Source organism: Protopterus annectens, chromosome 1.part2 (genome assembly GCF_019279795.1).
Source record: "Protopterus annectens isolate FY-2018-M chromosome 1.part2, PAN1.0, whole genome shotgun sequence".
NCBI lineage: Eukaryota > Metazoa > Chordata > Ceratodontiformes > Protopteridae > Protopterus > Protopterus annectens.
In genome coordinates, this window is record NC_056727.1 from 110,712,135 (window position 1) to 110,732,959 (window position 20,825).

General features: G+C 43.5%; 1 protein-coding gene across 1 annotated transcript in view; it reads right to left on the bottom strand.

Moving 5' to 3' along the window:
• Positions 1-20,825, bottom strand: part of PSME4 (proteasome activator subunit 4) — a 2,990,260-nt gene that overhangs the window by 2,760,515 nt on the left and 208,920 nt on the right. Inside the window, exon 2 of the mRNA XM_044055122.1 lies at positions 10,452-10,592. Coding sequence (XP_043911057.1) covers positions 10,452-10,592 — 141 coding nt within the window. The remainder of the gene's footprint in view (positions 1-10,451; positions 10,593-20,825) is intronic.

Below are 20,825 nucleotides of genomic sequence, written 5' to 3' on the forward strand. Positions count from 1 at the left end.
CAATTTCATTTACCCCCACCTCAATCTAAAGCAAAACCTTGCATCATACTAATCTCCTGTCTTGGTACTGTCGCCAACTCGTACATCATCTAATTTTAGTGAATGTACTAGGTCAATTCAAGCAATTTTATGTTTTCACACTGATGCATGTCTCTCTTATTTACATGGTATACAAAATCCCAAATGTACATCTCTGTCAACAAAAGAACAAAATTTCATACTGAATGACCATTATCGTAACAACAACTGCCACTTGCTATCAGAGGTTGACACATTACAGAGATATTTACTGTATAGTCTACTCCTCACAATATATGCTAGTATGCCTTAACCCATACAGGAAACACTATAAACTTTTATGTAAATACTATACTTCACTGATATTAATTTCTGTTCTTTGCATACACTAGAGTGGATCTTTTGTCCTTGGTCCTCTGTTGAAAATGGGTTTCTAAACAATCCAGCTGGATTCTCCCAGTTATCAAAACGGAAAAATAAAAATAAATAAATAAGTAGAAATATGCTTACGAGCACGCAGACAAACACACACACACACACACACACACACACACACACACACACACACACACACACACACACACACACACACACACACACACACACACACACACACTTACTTTCTTAACAGGACAATATTCCTGTGTTGAAGGTCTCCCTATGACGACTTCTGTTAGAAATGAAACCTGAAACCAACTGCTGCTCCTGTGAGGCCTCAGAGCTGCTTCCTCTTGAGGTGGCAAGAAAGTCCTGAAATAGTCTACACTCTGCTGATTTCTCTTTAAGGGTCTAGCCAATCAGCAGTCAGAGTGTAAGTGAGGGAGAGAGCCGGTGCTTTGTGAAGCTGGCCAGTTGTTGTACCCTGGAGTGGAGGATGGAGGCTGGCATAATGGTTGAGGTGTTTACCATACAGACACAAAGTGCAGGGTTTGATTCTCAGATGGGGTAACTGGCTAGGATTAAAATGACCCACAATGGCAGTCAGTACTAACCTATGAACTTATTTAGCCAAAGACTATTGCAGTTATCCAAGGTTATCCAAGTGAAACTAACTCTGGGCAAAACTGCAATCCAAATTGTAGCTTGCTACAGATCCCCCACCATGCCCCAGGATTCCCACTCCTCCTTTCTTGATGTACTGGAAAATATTAGGGTGCAACCAAACACCCTAATAATGGGTGACTTCAACTACCCCACCATTAACTGGGAAAACTACTCATGTACCAAGTCCTTAGCTCAACACTTTCTGGAATTCATAAACTCCAGTGCCCTGGATCAACTTATCCACACCCCCACCAGGGGCAACAATATCCTAGACCTAGTCATTACCAGCATGAGTGACCGGTGTTCCACACCCGAAGTCAACTCCTCGTTAGTCCGATCTGACCATAAGCTAATCACCCTTGATATCCACATCCCGCCCCCACCCCCCATTAAGGAAACCACAGTAAAAAATTTCTCCAAAGCCAACTTCATGCTTTTTAAGACAGAAGTGGTGAACTTCATGACACCCATGCAGATGGACAATACAGTTACAACTGCTGAATCCTACACAAATGTACTCTAGAAGCACTTACACAAGTGCATGCATCGTGCTATTCTAAACAGAACCAAGACATTATCTTCCAAAAATAGGAAGCCAATCTGGTGGTCCCCTGCCAAAAACAAATTGTACAAGAGAGAAACTCCCATGAGTGGAGGAGCTCCCTGGTCAGCCTCAATAAGAAGCCGAGATCCCTTATAAGATCCTCCAAAGCTAGCTACGAAAACAATATCACCACTAATTCCAAGGACAATCACAAAACATTCTATAGCTATGTCAAGAATCTCAATGGCAACACCGAGATCTGCTCTAAGTTACAGCACAAAGGCAAGAAAATTACAGAACCAACTGATATTGCCAACATCCTGGCAGATAGGTTCAATACTGGCTTTACCCCCCTCTCACCCCCTAGAGGGCCCATGTCTATACAGGAAGAATGCAGAGTCCCTGTAATCACAACTATGCAGGTGAAAGCTACACTCTCTAAAGCCAAAAATACAGCATCCATGCAACCGGACAGCATCCCAGGCTGCGTTTTACACAAGCTTCAGAACGAACTGGCTCCCCACTTAAGCACCATGTTCAATAATAGCCTCGCATCAGGCTTTGTGCCCACTGAATGGCGCACAGCAACAGTTACCCCACTCCACAAAGGGGGAGCCACCACTGATCCTGGGAACTATCGACCTATTAGCCTGATGAGCCTGGTCTACAAGGCCATGGAACATATCATCATGGAACTCATAAACAAAGACACTGGTAACCTCCAAACTCTGGATCCCACCCAGTTCAGGTTTGTGAAAGGCAGATCATGCCTCCTGAACCTGATCAACTTCTTTGAGGCAGTCACTAAAGCCGTAGATGAGGGTAAGGTGGTTCACACAGCCTATCTTGACCTTGCCAAGGCTTTCGACACCATCCCACATTCTGGAATTATAGCTAAACTCACTAAACTAGGTATAAATCCCTACGTCACAAGATGGGTTGCCAACTGGTTCACTGACAGAACCCACACTGTAAAAGTCGCAGACGCCAAATCTGACCTCAAAGCAGTGACAAGTGGAGTATCACAGGGTTCCATCCTGGGACCTCTCCTGTTTGGTATCTACTTCTCTGAAGTACAGGCTAACACAGAAGGCCTCTGGCTAACGAAGTTCGCAGATGACTGCCAACTAGGAGCCATAGTCAAGTCCCCACATGATGTGGACATTCTACAGAAGGGCCTCGCTGAGACAGATGCCTGGTTTCAGAGCCATGGCCTCAAGCTCAATGCTAAAAGGTGCAGTGTCATCCCCTTTGGTAAAAACTCTGTACCCATGAACTACCACATAGGCAGCAATCTACTTAACACCGAATGCGTGATAAGAGACCTTGGGACCCAGGTGGACAGTAGTCTCTCCTTTGATAGTCACATCGCCAAAGTAGTCAGAAGTCCTTCTACGTGGCACACCTCATCATAAAAGGGTTTTCATCTAGGAAAAAAAATCCCCTCTACTCGACACTCATTAGACCCCATTTGTTAGATATTATGAATATAAGGCTGAAATTAATTCTGTTGTAAATATGCTGAAAGAAAAAGTTTGCTTGAATATATGTATAGAGTTTAAAATGTGCATTCATACTATATGTATAACAGACAGGCTTCTGTTCACAGCATCAGAATTGGAAAACAAGAATTACATGATTTTCTCATGTTTGCAGAACAAATATCTATTAACAGATATCCTTTTTTACAAATTCAGCAATACGTGATATTTTTCCAGTAGGAACAGCTTGTACAGATGTTTCCTTTTCAGATTTCTGTTAATGGCATCCTCACATCAGCAAAAGTGCTTACAAGTAAATCACAAAATGACAATAGAAAAGTCTAAAAACAGACATTATGTGACTTCCCACAGAAGGCCAAAAAAGATACCAAGAGGAAATAACATCATCTATGTGAGTGCCTAGCACTCTATACAGCAATTGTAGTAATTCAGTTATGTGAGAGAAGGACAGAGAGAGGTATTTTGTAGAAGTCATTATTCATATCTGTAATGAAGGAAAACTTTGTAAATATATGCTACAAATCTGACAGACTACGTGTGGTTTATTATAAAATAAATTATTTGTAACTGTGCTTATAGCTGCAAAATATGTTTCTTTATCAGTGTGCAACTTGAAAGATGTGGTGCTTTAAACAGACTACAGATGGAGTCATGCAAAGCTATGCGTCTCTGATTCAGCAGTAAACAGCACAGCAAGACTGTGTGCCTTAAGAAGACTTTGGTTCCAGAACAGCATAGGAGCAGAGCACTCAAATTAAAATACATTTTTCACCATTATAGAGTACAATGCCCCTTTTGGAATGTACCTCATAAGACATCTGCAGCAGCTGGAAAGGAGACAGAAGTACCTCACAAAGAGGATTACTGGCCTCAAACAAATGCCCTACACTGACTGCCTCAAAAAATTTGAGCTTAACTCCATAGCATATCGCCTATTCCGAGGTGATCTCTGCCTAACATATAAAGCTATGTCAATCCCAGAGCTGTTCGACATGCTACACCTAAAGAAATCCCAATCCCTCCAAGCTACACGATCTGGGGACCTAAACCTTGTCACCACAATAAACAGGACATGCTGGAGGGATAGATTCCTGTCCCAGAGACTTCCCATACTCTGGAACAGGCTACCAATCTATGTCAAGCAAAGTTCTTCATTAGCACTCTTCAAGAAAAATCTTGATGAGTGGATGGGAAATAGGAAATACACCCCGGGGATCACTTCTGTGTCTCTGCTCGACAGTGGCACAGGAAAATAACTTTCTTGGATGGCGTAAGCCAGGGAAAGTACAGTTGTGTACACTTACCATAAATGTAGATGTTCGAGTGTCTTCACTGTTGCAGTCATGACTGTAGGGTTCTCCCCGTCCTCGGTCGGCCAGAATCCCAAAGTCTGGGTCCGGCGTCGGCTGTTCAGCCATGCTCCCTGACGTCAGAGCGCCAGGAGTACAAAGCTGACAGCCGACGCCATTTCTCCAGTTTTTCTTGCCCCAGATGTCAGATGTTCCAAAATGAGTAAGATCCCATACCCTTTGCAAATACACCTCAAAAGAAGGGTGAAGGGAACCACACAAAGGAAAAAATAAGAGGGGCAGGAGGGAGGGAAACCCAGACTGCAACAGTGAAGACATCGAACATCTACATTTATGGTAAGTGTACACAACTGTACTATGTTCATCGTGTTTCACTGTTGCAGTCATGACTGTAGGGTTGAATCCCAAAGCAGAATAAAAGGGAGGTGGTCATAAAGAAGAGGGGGCGGCTAAAAGGCCCTGCAAGACAGCAGAAGCAAAGCCTGCCCTAGACTTAGAGTAGAGAGGTAGATTGTAGTGCTTGGAAAAAGTATGCACTGAACTCCAAGTTGCAGCTTCCAAAATGTCTTTGGTAGGAACTCCCCTGAGGAAGGCAGCTGAAGTGGCAGCAGCTCTGGTAGAGTGAGTCCTTATACTCCCTGGGATTTGCTTTCCATGGTGTGAATAAAATCTGATTCCATGAGCAATCCATTTAGAAATGGTCTGTTTTGAAATGGCTTTACCTTGGGAACTTGAAGCATAAGAAACAAACAATTGCTCTGATTTCCTGATGTCCTTGGTTCTGTCTAGGTAAAAACGTAGTTGTCTGTGTACATCCAAGGAATGCAAGATCCTTTCCCCCTTATTTTAGGGACTGGGGAAAAAAGTTGGCAAGTGAATAGTTTGATTTAAAGCCACTTTGGAAACCACCTTAGGCATGAAAGTAGGATTAGTCCTTAAAGACACCCTGTCTTGATGAAAAATAATGTAAGGTTCCACAGCCATGAGAGCTTGCAACTCCGAAACTCTCCTGGCAGAGGTCAGAGCTAACAGAATGGCTGCCTTCCAAGATAAAAGCTTGATGTCAGAAGTGGCAGCAGGCTCAAAAGGAGGTAAGGTGAGTTTTTCCAAAACATAGTTGAGATCCCAAGCAGGAATGGGAGGAGATCTAGGGGGCCTTAAGTTCTTAGCTCCTCTGAGAAACTGTCTCATGAGCTGATGGGAAAAGATAGGAGGGTCTGTATTATAATGAGCAGAAATAGCAGAAGCATGGATCTTTATGGAAGAGAAAGAGAGACCCTTATGTAAGCGGTTTGTCAAGTAAAGTAAAATCAGAGGAATGTTAGGAATAAGAGGATCTGAATCCTGAGCCTGCATCCAGGAGCAAAATCTTTTCCATTTTCCTGCATAAGATTTTCTAGTGCTAGGACGTCTGGCTTCTAAAATGACATCCATAACCTGCTTGGGTAGGAGAGAATGAATCAAAGACCCTGGATTTGCCAGGCCGAGAGTTTTGACATGGGAGTGCAGAACCTGACCCTGGTGCTGGGACAGAAGGTTCGGAGTCTGTGGTAATACCAAAGGGGGCTCCAGACAAAGGTTTTTCAGAGTTGGGTACCAAAATTGTCGAGGCCAATTTGTGGCCAGCAAAATTATCATCTTGGGCTTTTCCTGTTTGATCTTTAATAACACCCGTGGAAGAAGAGGTAGAGGCGGGAAGGCATACCCCGAGAGGTTTCTCCAACTGAATGATAGTGCATCCACTTTCCAAGCTAGTTCGTGGAAAGTCCTGGTGCAAAAAATCTGTAGTTGATGATTGAGGTGGGATGCAAAGAGGTCTATGTGAGGACATCCCCAGACTGCTGTAATCATCCTGAATATTTCGGTGTCCAGCATCCATTCGTGTGGATCCGACAGGTTTCTGCTCAGACTGTCTGCCAGGAAGTTTTGCTTCCCTGGTAAAAACTGAGCTTGAAGGTCCAGTTTGCAAGCTAGAGCTGTGTTCCATAGATTCATGGCTAGTCTGCAAAGGGGATAGGAATGAGATCCCCCTTGCTTCTTTATGTACCACATAACTGTGGTGTTGTCTGTCCGTATCAGTAGCTGTTCTGGTTGTAGAAGATTCCTGAAAGCCAATAGAGCGTTCTGCACGGCTAACATTTCCTTTAAATTGATATGCAGGAGCTTCTGATCCTTTGCCCAAAGGCCCTGCAGACAGTTGCCCTGAAAATGGGCTCCCCATGCATAATCTGAAGCGTCCGTGGTTAGTATCGGAGTGGCTGGAGGCAGACTGAAGGGTTTTTCCCTATGTTTAGAGTACATGCCTTGGACCACCAAAGGAATTCCTTTTGGAGACAAGGCAGGACGGTGATCTGTATGTCTAAACTGTGGCAATGCTGAGACCATACACTTTTTAGGTACCACTGAATTTTCCTCATATGTAGTCTTGCATATGGTACGAGAAGGATGCAGGAGGCCATGTAACCGAAAGCCTGCAGGAATTTCCTTGCAGAAAGCTGAGTTAAAGTTGCCAAGGTTTTGAAAGTTGAAGCCAGCTGTAATTGTTTTTCGGATGTCAGAAATGCCATCTGGGTTGTGGTGTTTAGAAGAGCACCCAGAAAAGTTATCTGTTGTGTGGGTGTCAAATTTGACTTTTTTATGTTTACAGAGAATCCCAGGAACTTGAGAAGGTTCTGAACAAATTCTAGATGCTGGAGTAAGAGCATCCTTGCTGTCTGGCTGAATTAGACAATCGTCCAGATAAGGGTAAATTTGAATTCCCTTGAGCCTGCAATAAGCTACTACTGGAGCCAGGCATTTGGTGAAGACCCTGGGCGCAGTAGACAATCCAAAGGGCAGCGCAGAGAATTGATAGTGCCTCGATCCAGCCCTGAACCTGAGGTACTTTCTGCATTCCTGCCTGATGGGAATGTGTAAATATGCCTCCTTTAAATCCAAAGTTACCATCCATGCATTTTTGGTCAGCATTGGAAGTAGCTGCTGTAGAGTAAGCATCTTGAATTTTGGTATCTCGAGAAAAGTGTTCAAGACTGACAGATCCAGAATGGGTCTCCATGAATTTTGCTTTCTGGGGACTAGAAAGAGCCTTGAGTAAAAACCTTGTCCCATCTCTGAAAGTGGAAACATTTCTTTGGCTTTAGCCTCCACCTGGTTTAAGACCTCTAACCATTGATGTTTTGGAAGATCCGGCCATCCGCTTGGTCTTGGTAGGGTATGAAAATGGAATTTGTAACCTCTTGAAACCACATCCAGAACCCACTTGTCTTGGGTTATACGAGTCAAATTTAGGTGAAAAAGAGAAAGTTTTCCTCCGAGTGGGGCTTCCAGGCAAGAAGTTCCTGCAGCCCAACAGAGGGAGTCATTGAGCCTGTTTTCTATGAGCTTGTGACCTGTCCTCTCCTCCCCTAGGGGTGGAAGCAGTCCACTGTCTTGGTCTATAAGAGGCTTGCGTTTGAGGCCTTCCTCGGGAGCGTCTGTATCTACCCCTCTGAGGCCTGTCTGAATTGGGAAAGGACCAATTGTTTGTAGGCCAATTCCTACTAAATCTGGGTGGCTGTACTTGTAAGAAATCTTTAACCGTTTGCATGGATTTTGCCTTGTCCTCCATCTTCTTTATCACCTCTTCAGCTTTAGGTCCAAACAAAACATTATGCTCAACAGGAGCATCCAATAACTTAGCTTTTACTTGATCTGGCAAGTTTTGTTCCTTTAACCAAGCATGCCTTCTAATGACTGTACCAGAGGCAGCAGCCCTACAAGAAGCCTCCAAGGCATCAAATCCACAGTGTAAACCATGCTTCCCAACTTGTTCAGTGGCATGCATTAAGTCATGTAATTCCTTATCATCTGCACAGGCAGAAATAGAAGTTAGCTTTTGTTTCAAAACAGACAGAAGAAATTGCTGGTATTTCAGCATATGAAATTGACAGTTTAAAGCCCTAATAGATAAAGTAGCAGAAGTGTACACTTTTTTGCCCCATCTTTCTAAAGATCTGGAATCCTTCTCAGTGGGAATGGGGTTTTTAGCAGTAGCGGCCTTAACCCCCTTAGGACCCTGAGAAATGGTTTCAGGATCAGCAGTAGGATTCTTGTATAAAAACTGGTGGGAATCAGGAACCCTATAATATCTGTCTGGCTTAACAGGAGCTGGAGGAAAAGAGTCTGGAGTTAAGTTAGCCTCCGAAAAAGCATCATCCACAATATCCAAAATAGGAGGGATAGCCAGAGGTCTATGTTGGGGAAGAAGAAGAAAATCCCCAAGACTTTTCTTAGATTCCGAGTACACCTGTCCTTCCCAGTGAAAATGTTCCCTCATTTCATGTAAAGTTTCCCCAAAAGAGAAATCCTCAGGGGGAGAAGCTGAAGGAATGGATTCCTCAGCATCAGAATCCTCATAAGGAGGGAAAGAATATTCCTGGTCAGAAGAAGAAACTGAAGAAACAGAAGCCTGATCAGAGGAGTCATAATACACTTCCTGCCTTGGCCTTTTATCTGGAGGGGGATGTGAACCCCTAATCATACTAAGTAAGTCCTCCGCCATCTTAAGTAACTGTTTCTGAGACTTGGGTGCCGGATCAGAAGAGGCCTGAGCTGTAGTCTTTGATTTGGAAGGAGTCTTTGGCTTTGCCTTTATTAGAAGCTGAGTAGGCCTGAAAACCCCTTCGGAAGCTGGTACCTGCACAGCGGCTCCGGACCCATCCGAAGGAGCATTGTCCGAAGGTCCTGCAACAGAAATATTCAAAGGCCTAGTTGGATCCTCGTGGGAGTCCGTTTCGGCCATCGGTTCCGAAATGGCCAACGACAGGGGCTGCAAAAGTGCCTCACTGATGATGGCCGAACCTGAAGCTGGCTCTGCTTGTACAATATCGTCCGATTTGGACCTCGGAGGCCTGTCTTTATCCTTGCTTCTTTTGTGAACTCTGGTAGAGGGAACCGAATCCGACGACATTTTGTAATTAAAGCGCCTACCGAAGTAATGAAATGCAAAATCGTACCTTCGTTTAATCGTACGTTGATTGAATCTAGCACAAAACCGACAACTAGCTACGTCGTGGTCAGGGCCTAAGCAAGGAATACAGTAAGAATGAAAATCCTTATGAGGTATTTGCTTCCCACATGAAATATAATTATTAACTTTTTCTGACATCGGACTGGAGCAAGAAAAAAGTTTCCCCAACGGGGTACTTAGCTTTGAGTAGGAGAAGAAAGTCTTCAGACTGAAGTACGTTTAGCAAAAATTGTCAGGAGTCAGCCGACCGGCAAATGCGAATTGCTATCACCGCAAGGCAAGAAAGACTGGAGAACATGGTGTCGGCTGTCAGCTTTGTACTCCTGGCGCTCTGATGTCAGGGAGCATGGCTGAACAGCCGACGCCGGACCCAGACTTTGGGATTCTGGCCGACCGAGGACTGCCTGCCAGCAGGGGAGAACCCTACAGTCATGACTGCAACAGTGAAACACGATGAACATCTTCATTGGCTAGGCTTACGTCGGCCCTTGGGCCGATAGCTTAGTACCTACCTATGATGAACATCTTAGCAAGGAAGAATTGCAGAGAGCACTGCTTAAGGGAGAAGGGCGATAGATGGAGTCAACAACCTAGGAAAGATTTATGTGCCAGTCTTAATACTGTGGCAAAATATTCTAGTTCTGTCATACCAGGCCAGAAGATCCCTTTTAAATAAGTTCTGCCTTCTCACAAGTCGCACCAATAACTGAAAATAGCTAAACGCGTGCTTAATACTTTTTCTTAAGAGCCTACTTGGAAGTTGTGAAGGATCAATATATTAATATCTTACAGCAACTGTAAGCCACATGTAGTACCTGTACCCACCACTTCTGTCCAGAACATCTACTTCCTAAATATCTAGTCCTATATTTCAGCTTACACAAACGATGTACACTGGTCTTGAACTAGAAGTTGTACATGAAAAAGTGCTCACATACATCTTTAAGAAGCAACTTTATCTTTAAGTACAGACAACCAAAAAGCAAGTTTAGTTTGAAAATCCATTTACTGTCAAATGTACTTACTTTAGTAAGTTTATCAACAAGCGAGCAAAACCTTGCATCATACTAATCTCCAGTCTTGGTACTGTTACCAACTCGTACAACATCTTGATGAAAAGGACATGGTCTTCTTTACTAAATTTTCTTCCATAAAGCCTGATGTACCTAAAAAAGAAAGCATTTTTAAGCAATGTAGACAAAAGCCAGCATTTAAATAAAACTTTTTGCATAACAAAGCAGAAGCCAATATTTGTCAATGTTATACATAAATGCCTACAATGTCTGCTTTATTTCCCTACCCAAATTTTTCTTTTATATTATTTAGAAAGAACAAAAACATGATGAAAACTCAGCAATGCAATCAAACACTCATTATTATTATTCAAAAGTCAAGTCAAAGTAAACTTTACTGTCATTCAGAAATTACCCAAGTGCAAAAACTGAATAAAATTCCTTGCCTGCGGACTCAATCTGCAGACAACATATAGACTACTTTCACAGACATTTACACCTATAACTCCTAGCATCATCACGGACATCCAGGTAGCTAGACTAATACTCCACATAATTAGAAATAAAATGTAACACTTTTTGAAGTGAAAACTTACTTGCATGAGACTTTAGTATTGCACAGGTACTTGGTTAAGACATTGCATTGATCCTAGCACAGAAAGACATTTGAGTACTGCACTCTGAACATTAGAGTATTGTACTATGATTAGTTTATTAATTTGCAACATGTACTGCACTGAAAGAAGAGATATTTTACTGCATTGCTACTGCCCTAGATGGTCTGTAAGTTACAGTCATGGTGAATACTGCACTAAGTATTAGATGACACTGGTAACCAGGTTAATGCACAGTTTCAGACAGTTTCTACTGATCCAGATGGCCATCATGTAATGTAGTGGTTACTAGAGTTCAGCAGCCAGCTGACATTAGGGAAGAAGCTGTTCCTGAATCTCGTAGTTCTGCAACTTATGCTTCAGAAGCACTTTCCGGATGACAGATGCAGGAAAGTACAGTTTTGTACCTACCATAAATGTAGATGTCCGAACTGGATAGCATCTGCAGTCATAACAACTGGGTTGTCCTGTCGTCAGGCAGCCCTTCAGTCGGCCGGATTCCAAAGTCCGGGTCCGGCTTCGGCTGATGTCGCACTTCACCCAACGTCATCTCTGTTGGTCTTTGGGTATAAAAGCATCAGCCGACGCCATTTTCCTCAGTGTTTCTTGCCCCAGATGCCAGTAGCCCTCTTGAAGGCTAAAATTTGGATAGATGCCAATGTTTCCAAAAAGATAGAGGTAAACACAAAAATAAGCATGTATGTACATATATACAAACAAATACACCATAAAAGACTCCCCCCACCAGCTAGCTATTAGGAGGGTAAACACCCTAGGAGTACCACAGAGGGGAAGGAGGGAGGGTAATCCTGACTGCAGATGCTATCCAGTTCGGACATCTACATTTATGGTAGGTACAAAACTGTACTATGTCCTTCATGGATGCATCTGCAGTCATAACAACTGGGTAGAATACCATAGCCAACTAGGGAGGAGGATAAAAGTAGATTATGGTGTGTTTAGGATCCCTTGCAGTACAGCAGTGGCAAACCCTGCTCGGGATCTGGAATATAGAGGCAAATTATAATGCTTGGCAAATGTATGCACGGAGGTCCAAGTAGCCGCCTCAATAATGTCTTTGGTTGCCACTCCTCGTAAGAAGGCTGTGGTAGTGGCTGTTGCCCTTGTAGAATGAGGTCTTATGTTCTGTGGAATTGGTTTTCCATGGAAGGAGTAACAGAATCGTATGCAATTTCCTATCCATTTGGAGATTGTCTGTTTGGAAATAGCTTTTCCTTCCCTTCCTGTTGCATAGGCTACAAAAGTTGGTCAGTCTTTCTGCTATTTTTGTTCTGTCCAAGTAGTAGCGTAGCTGTCTATGTACATCCAAGGTATGCAGTATTCTTTCCCTCTGTTTTGTGGGTTGGGAAAGAAGGTAGGTAGGTGGATTGCCTGGTTTAAAGACACTCTGGATACCACCTTAGGCATAAATGTAGGATTAGTCCTCATGGACACTCTATCTTGGTGGAAGATTAGGAAGGGTTGCACTGCCATTAAGGCCTGTAGTTCTGAAAGCCTCCTTGCTGAAGTAATTGCCAGTAGGAAAGCAGTTTTCCATGACAGGTGTTGTAGGTCTGCTGTTGCTGCTGGTTCAAAGGGTGATAGTGTCAACTTTTCTAGCACAAAGTTTAAGTCCCAAGCTGGTAATGGTGGTTTCCTTGGAGGTTTTACATTCTTGATTCCTCTGAGGAACTGCCTGAGCAAAGGGTGCGAAAAACAGGTGGATCAAAGCTGTATTCTGCTGAAATAGCTGATGCATGTATCTTGATGGAGGAGTAGGACAGGCCTGAATGAAGAAGTTCGCCAGATACTCCAGAATGTTAGGCATATCTATGTTTGACACATCTTTTCCTCTTTCCGTACTCCAAATGACAAACCTTTTCCATTTTCCAGCATAGTTCCTTCTTGTTGAAGGTCTGCGTGCTTCAAGAATAATGTCTTTAACTCTTTGGGAAAGTTCTGGATTAGCTGCTGCTATGTGATGTTCCATGCAGTCAGTTGCAACGTTTTAGGTTTGGATGTATGATGCTGTAGTTGTTCTGAGTTAACATCAAAGGCATCAGGGTATTGGCCACATATTGTTCGAGACATGCTCCTCAGCAGTGGGTACCAGTGTTGTCTTGGCCAGTTTGGAGCTATCAGGATTATCCTTGGACGTTCTTCCTTGATTTTTAGTAGTACTTTGTGTATCAAGGGAAGAGGTGGGAATGAATATGCTGTTAGGCCTTTCCAGCTGAAGGAGAGCGAATCCACTTTCCATGCTAGTGGGTGGAATGTCCTTGTGCAGAACTTTTTGAGCTGGTGATTGAGAGGTGATGCGAATAGATCTATCTGAGGCATTCCCCATTTCTTTGAGATGGTCTTGAAGATGTCCGGGTGCAGCTTCCATTCGTGGGCATCCGATGTGGTTCTGCTTAATATGTCTGCTAGAGTATTTTCTTTTCCCGGTACAAATATTGCCTGTAACTGGATGTTGTAGCTGAGTGCCAGGGTCCACAGCTCCAAAGTCATTCTGCATAGGGGTATGAATGAGTGCCTCCCTGTTTGTTGATGTACCACATGACTGTGGTGTTGTCTGTCCTTATCATCAACTGGCCCTCTTGGAGAAATGGTCTGAACTTTTGAATTGCCAGTTTTACTGCCAGCATTTCTTTTAGGTTGATGTGCAGGTGAAGTTGATCCTGTGTCCACAATCCTTGCACGCATTTGTCCAGCATGTGGGCCCCCATCCTAGGTCTGAAGCGTCTGTTGTGATGGTCTGGCTTGCTTGACATCTGCGAAAGGGTAGGCCTGGGTTTGACTGACATGCCTGAGCCCACCATAGGAACTCCTGCTTTAAGCATGGAATTAGTGGGATTTCTGTTTCTAGGCTGTGTCTGTGTTGGGACCATAAATTCTTTAGGTACCACTGTAGTTTTCTCATATGTAGTCTGGCAAATGGGACCAAGATTATGCATGATGCCATGAAGCCCAAGGCCTGCAGTACTTTTCTTGCTGTTAACTTGTTCAGTTTTGTTAGTGCCAAGAAGTAAAGAGGGAGTTCTTTTTGTTTTTCTGTAGTCAGGAATGCCATTTGTTTTACTGTGTCCAATTCAGCCCAAGAATGTCCTTGTTTGGGATGGTATCAGCCTTGACTTTTGTAAATTGACTGTGTATCCCAGTGCTTGTAGCAAGTAAATGACCCTTTGTAAATCTGTTGTCAGCTTGCTTTTGTTGTCCCCTTGTAGCAGGCAGTCGTCCAGGTATGGGTAAATTTGAATTCTGTAGTCTGCAATGGGCGATTACTGATGCCAGGCATTTTGTGAATACTCTGGGCAGTAGATAAGCCAAAGGGCAATGCTGAGAATTGATAGTGCTCTGATCCTGCAAGAAATCTGAGGTATCTTCTGCAGATTGGTCGAATGGGGACGTGCAGGTATGCCTCCTTGAGATCTAGAGTTACCAGCCAAGACTCCTTGCCCAGCATGGGAAGAAGTTGCTGTAGGGTCAGCATTTTGAATTTTGGGACAATGATGTATGTATTTAAGGTGGACAGGTCGAGAATTGGTCTCCAACTTTTTCCTTTCTTGGAACTAGGAATAGTCTGGAGTAGAACCCCTTTCCTTGCTCTGCTGTTGGCACTTTTTCCACAGCTCTCATGTTTGCTAACTCCATTATCTGTTGTAGTGCCTCTGTTTTTTGATTTGAAGGTAGATTTGGCATTCCTCTTTGACTGGTAAAGTGTGGAAGTGAAACCGTAACCTTGATCTATGGTTTGTAAAATCCACTTGTCTTTTGTTATGTAGTGCCAGTTCTTTGAAAATAAGGTTAACTTTCCGCCTAGAGGAGCTGCTATTTGTTCCCTGGTAGGCGGATTTAGGGTTAAGTCACTGTGGTTGTGTTGATGTAGTGGCAGTGGTTGTGTCTGTGCCTCTGTTGTTACCTTGCCACTGTCGTCCTCTGTAGGCACCTCCTCTGGATTGGTTTCTGCCTCTGGAACGTCTATTCCTGCCCCTTTGAAATTTTGTGGAGTCAGGAAAGGACCAATTTTGGCAGGCCAGTTCCTGCTAAACCTTGGGGTTGAACCTGCAAGAAATCTTTAACCGTTTGAACAGATTTTGCCTTTTCTTCCATTTTCTTCATAACCTGCTGGGCAGGTGTACCAAACAAACTTGTCTTATCCATAGGAGCATCTAGCAACTTAGCTTTAACATGATCCCGTAAAGCTTGCTCCTTTAGCCATGCATGCCTTCTTATCACTGTGCCAGTCATGGCTGATCTAAATGAAGCCTCCAGTGCATCATAGCCACATTTTAAGGAATGGTTGCTAACCTGTTGTATGTTATTTACCATTTCTAATACATATTTCTTGTAAAGAGATTCATCAGTGGTTATTATTTAAGTTAACTGATCAAGCATAAACTCTAGGTATTGTATCATGTGAAACTGACAGTTTAAAGCTCTAGCTGAGAGAGTAGCTGAAGTGTAGACCTTTTACCCCATCTGTCTAATGACCTTGCTTCCCTTTCAGAAGGAATAGGGTTTTAGCTATGGTCGCGCTACTGCCTTGGGACCCTGGGATATAGTTTGGGGTCTGCAAGTGGGGCCTTGTAAAGGTGGTGATGAGTATCTGGCACCCTGTAAAATCTGTCTGGTTTGGCAGGGGCTGGGGTAAAGAATCTGGAGCGGAGCAGACATCATTGAAAGCATCATCCACCACAGAGAGAACAGGAGGTATAGCTAAGGGCCTGTGCTGTGGGAGGTGCAGAAAGGTCCTAAGTCTTTTCTGGAGTCTGAAAAATCCTGTTGCTGCCATTGGAACTGCTCTCGCATGGCATGTAAGGTTTCCCCAAAGGAGAATTCTTCTGGTGGGGAAGCAGCTGGAATGGATTCTTCAGCATCAGAATCTTCAAAATTGGAGAAAGGAGCCTCTGGCTGGTCAGTTATGTCTGATTCGTCAGCAGAATCATCAGAGGACACTGGCTCAGGGGCTCTGCCCTAGGTCTCTTCTCTGGGGCTGAGAGGCCCTGTCTGGGTGAGATTGAGATCCTCTAATTAATGAAATTAAATCTTCTGCCAAAGTAAGCATTTGAGAACTAGAAGAGGGCCTGGTTGTGGGGGTTTAACAGGCACTGTCTTAGTAGTCTTGGCTGCTTTAGCCCTGGCGAAGGCCTTAATGGACATGGCTGCTGGAGGCCTAGCAGCACCACGTGCTGGGGTAGAGACATCCAAGGGAATGGTGTCTGATAAGTCAGTGGCAACCACCGTAGTGGATAAAATTTCTGAGGCCGATTCAAGAGTGGTAGCAGGGGCCTCAGTTGTAGAGATAGGTTCAGCTGTACTTTGATCAGTTTTCGGTTTCGCCGAAACCGAGACACTTGCGTTTGCTTAACCATGGTTTCGCCGAAACCGCGGACCGCGAGTGTCGGTCTTTATCTTTGCGCTTTTGGCAGATTGGGTAGTCGGAGGATCCGGCGGCATAATGTACGCAAAATCAGAACCGAAAAACTGTTCTGCAAACTCCGACCGACGCCTAAGCGTTCGTCGGTTGAAAGAAGCACAGGCCGAACAGGCTGCTACGTCGTGGGCTGGGCCTAAACAAGGCAGACAATAAGAGTGGAAATCTTTATGAGGTATTTGTTTCCCACAGGTTAAACAATTATTAACTTTTCTGACATCGGCTGAGGCAAGAAAGAGTCCCCAACGGGTACTTAGCTTTAGAAGTCTTGAGTAGTATTCGGTAGAAGTAATCTCTGGATCCGACCGACCGGCACTTGCGAACAGCTTCTGCTTCGGGCGCCACGCGGCAAGAAAGACTGAGGAAAATGGCGTCGGCTGATGCTTTTATACCCGAAGACCAACAGAGATGACGTCGGGTGAAGTGCGACATCAGCCGAAGCCGGACCCGGACTTTGGAATCCGGCCGACTGAAGGGCTGCCTGACGACAGGACAACCCAGTTGTTATGACTGCAGATGCATCCATGAAGGACATCAGTCTGTAAGCAGGGTGAATGTAGTCTTTAATTATTCCTCTGGCCCTGCTGAGACATCTGGATAAGTACAAGTCATGGATAGGTGGTAAGGTGGTCTTAATTATCTTCTTGGCTGTCTTCACCACTCTCTGGAGGGATCTGCGCTCAGAGGTAGAGCAGCTTCCATACCATACCATACTATGAGGTTGTTCGTCACGATGCATTCTATAGTACCTCTGTAGAACGTAGTGAGGACTGCCAATGGGAGATTCGCTCTCCTAGGCCTTCTTAAAAAGTGCAATCTCTGGTATGCTTTCTTGACTATGGTATTTGTATTTGTGTTCCAAGACAATTCCTCATCAATGTGCACTTCCAGAAACTTTGTGCTTCGCATTCTTTCCACTGTTTCTCCATTGATGATTAGGGGAGAGTGTTCCTTGTGATTTTTTCTCTAGTCCACAATTATCTCTTCTGTCTTGTTCACATTTAGTGCTAAGTTATTTCCACACCAGGTAATCATTTGCTCCACCTCATCTCTACAGGCTGTTTCATCATCATTACTAATGAGGCCCACCACTGGTGTGTCCTCAGCAAACTTGATGATGTGATTTGTACAGTACTTGGCTGTAAAATCATCTGTTAAAAAGGTGAACAGCAAGGGATTTAGTATACATCCTTGTGGGACTCCAGTGTTGAGTGATGTTATCAGAAGAATTATTTCTTGCACACACTTTCTGAGGTCTATCTTGAAGTCAAGAATCCAGTTACAAAGTGGAGTATTAATGCCTAGTTTGACTAGCTTCATTACCAGATGAAGAGGAATGACTGTGTTAAAAGCAGAGCTGAAGTCAATGAATACTACTTTCACGCAGGTGATTTTATTCTCAAGGTGTTCCAGCGATAGATTCAGTGCTAGAGAGATGGCATCTGCTGTAGAGTGATTTGCTCGGTAAGCAAACTGCAGAGGGTCAAGATCACCAGGCAGCCCAGTTGTTATGGCATCCTTGACCAGCCTTTCAAAACACTTCATCACTGTGGAGGTGAGGGCTAATGGAATGATTGTTGTATACTTAAAGCATTTCTGAACTATTTGCTGACTCAGTTATTGAAGATACCCATGAGGACATTTGTTAGTTGAACTGTGCCGTCCCTGAGCACACTCCCTAGGATGTTGTCAGGCTCAGCTGCTTTTCTCTGGTTAACTCTGCGCAGTTCCCTATGGACATCAGCTATGTTGAGGGTGAACATCTTCTCATTCTGGCCGATGGTCATTTTCTTTGCTGTTGTTCTGGTCCCTTTCTGGAATCTGCTGACGTAGACATTCCGCTTACTTAGGAATTTCTTGTTATCCTCACATTGCGAAGATAGGGGTCTGTAGTCAGTTATGGACTGGATACCCTGCCACAGGTGCCTGAGCTCTTTTTGGTCAGAGAAGTAGCTCTGGATCTTTCTGCCATAGGTGCATTTTGCTTCCCTCACTCCCTTGTTCAAATTTGCTCTGGCTGTTCTGACGGGTTCCCTGTCTCCAGACCTGAAGGTTGCATTCCTTGCTTTCAGTAGTTTGTATACCTCTCTCATCAACCAGGGCTTCTGGTTGACTGGTGTAATGATGGTTTTGGTGACTGTCTCATCATCCACACATTTCAAGATGTAGTCCATCACTGCCTCAGTGTACTCTTCCAGGTAGATACACTGGTTCTCAGTAGCCGTCTCTTTGATTATGCTCCAGTCTGTGCTCTCAAAACAGTCCTGGAGTGCTGAGACTGCACCCTCTAGCCATACATCTACTTGTTTAACTGTTGTTCTCCCTCTAGTTAACAATGGTTTATGTGCTGGTAGTAACAATATGAAAAGGTGGTCAGAGTTTCCCAGGTGTGGGTGAGGCACTGCCTTAAATGCGAGCTTAACACTGCTGTACACCTCGTCCAGTGTGTTCTCACCCCTTGTTGCTAAGTCTACATATTGGAAATAGTGAGGCAGAACTGTTTTCAAGTTGGCCTGATTAAAGTCACCTGCCACTATATGAGCACAGTCTGGATTCCTATTTTGCAATTCATTTACAGCCTGCAAATTCAATACCAATCTCCATACTTAAACACATTCCGGGTTAGAAAATAAATGTCATTAAGATTTTAAGCCATGAAAGATCCAGCCCTCTTTGACCTCTTACTCCTTTACAGAACAAATGACATCTCAATTACCTTGTTAAAAGGAGCTAAAGTTTCATCAACAGACAAGTCATATTGGCATGAAATATTCATATCCAACTAATTCAGTACCTCTGGAGCAGACTTTCACTATACATGTCAAAGTAGCATCCTTGCCACCTTAAAGGTAAGCCTAGACAATTGTGGGCAGCCTCAAATTCTCATGCTGTCTATCTTATCTTGCCCTCCCAGAGGCTGGAAAGAACTTTTGAATGGCAGATTTGAGACAGGCTTGCAATAGTCTAGAGACTGACTGCCTAGTACTTACTTATGAAGCCATAAGATTCTCTAAATGATAATATCCAGTACAATGCCACTAATGAAGTAATGGAAAGTCTTCAAGTAATGCAGTTTCCAAAAAGCCATTAATTTCTTGGCACCAATAGAGGCCAGATATTAACAGACTAACAACAGTCGCAGTAATCAGATCTATCAAGCACAGCTTTAACAGTCTGAGACCACAATCATAAATGAGTCAGCAACAGCAACAATTATATACACTTCATGGGAACATAGGGACAAATCTCTGACTATGACCCAGACATCCAAAGATCTAATACAGCTCAGGTGCTAAAAGAGCTGGCTGGGGAAGACTGTCTGTTGCTTACACACAATGCACAATACTCCCAAGGGACAACACAGGAATAAACAGAAGAAATGAAAAATCCCTGCTACAGATAACACCACCATTCCTGCAGGGTCTATATCACGTTTTCGAACTCTTAAAACGTTCGAACATCATATGGTCGACACCATATGATCGAACTTAAAAGTTTGAACGTTTCAATGGAGATCTCCGTACAGTGCGGAATGGGAAGATTTCCCTTTTCTGCACTGTAGTGTGATCTCGGAGTTGGTATATCTAAAAAGCGGGTGGTGCAGCGGGGCTTGCCCCCCTGCTTAAACTGGTCAGGTAGGTTTTTCCTTTGGTTTATTTTTTTTTAATTACATTTTTGAACTTTTAAAAGTTCAATCATATGGTGTCGACCATATGACATTTGAACTTTTAACAGTTCGATTATGTAATATAGACACTTCCTGCAGACCCTCGCTCCTAAGTGGAAATGAATGGGTTCATTGTTTCTCCAGAGGTGGGAGCTCAAACATGACAAATGGGCAAAGAATGAGGGAATCTTGAAGATCAATTAGTTATCAAGAGTAAAAAAATACAGCCATTACACCATCTGGTTGCACTAGTGCCAATATAATCAAACTACTAATATCATCAAACTTTAGTGATTAACAGTATACAAAACAAGTCAAGCATAAAGGGAAGACCATATAAAATGTTTAGAAACCACAATATTTTAGACAAAAGTCTACTGCTCCACTTTTTAAATTCTTTAAAGCAACTCTCCTTTTTTATCAGTTTCCCCCGGAGAAACAAAAATGTAACATTTTTTTCCAATAAATTACTTCCATTTGTTCCTGGTGGTATGGTAAGGCATGCAACAAACCAATTAGTCAGTGTTCATTCTATACTTAATGTTTTGGTCCTTGATGGTCACTGTGAAATAGTTATGCATTTTCTACCCACTCGCTCCTTGAGAAGAGTACATCAGAGAAACAAAGGTTAGTTCTGTGACTGCTTTATTTAACTTTCAGCTCTATTA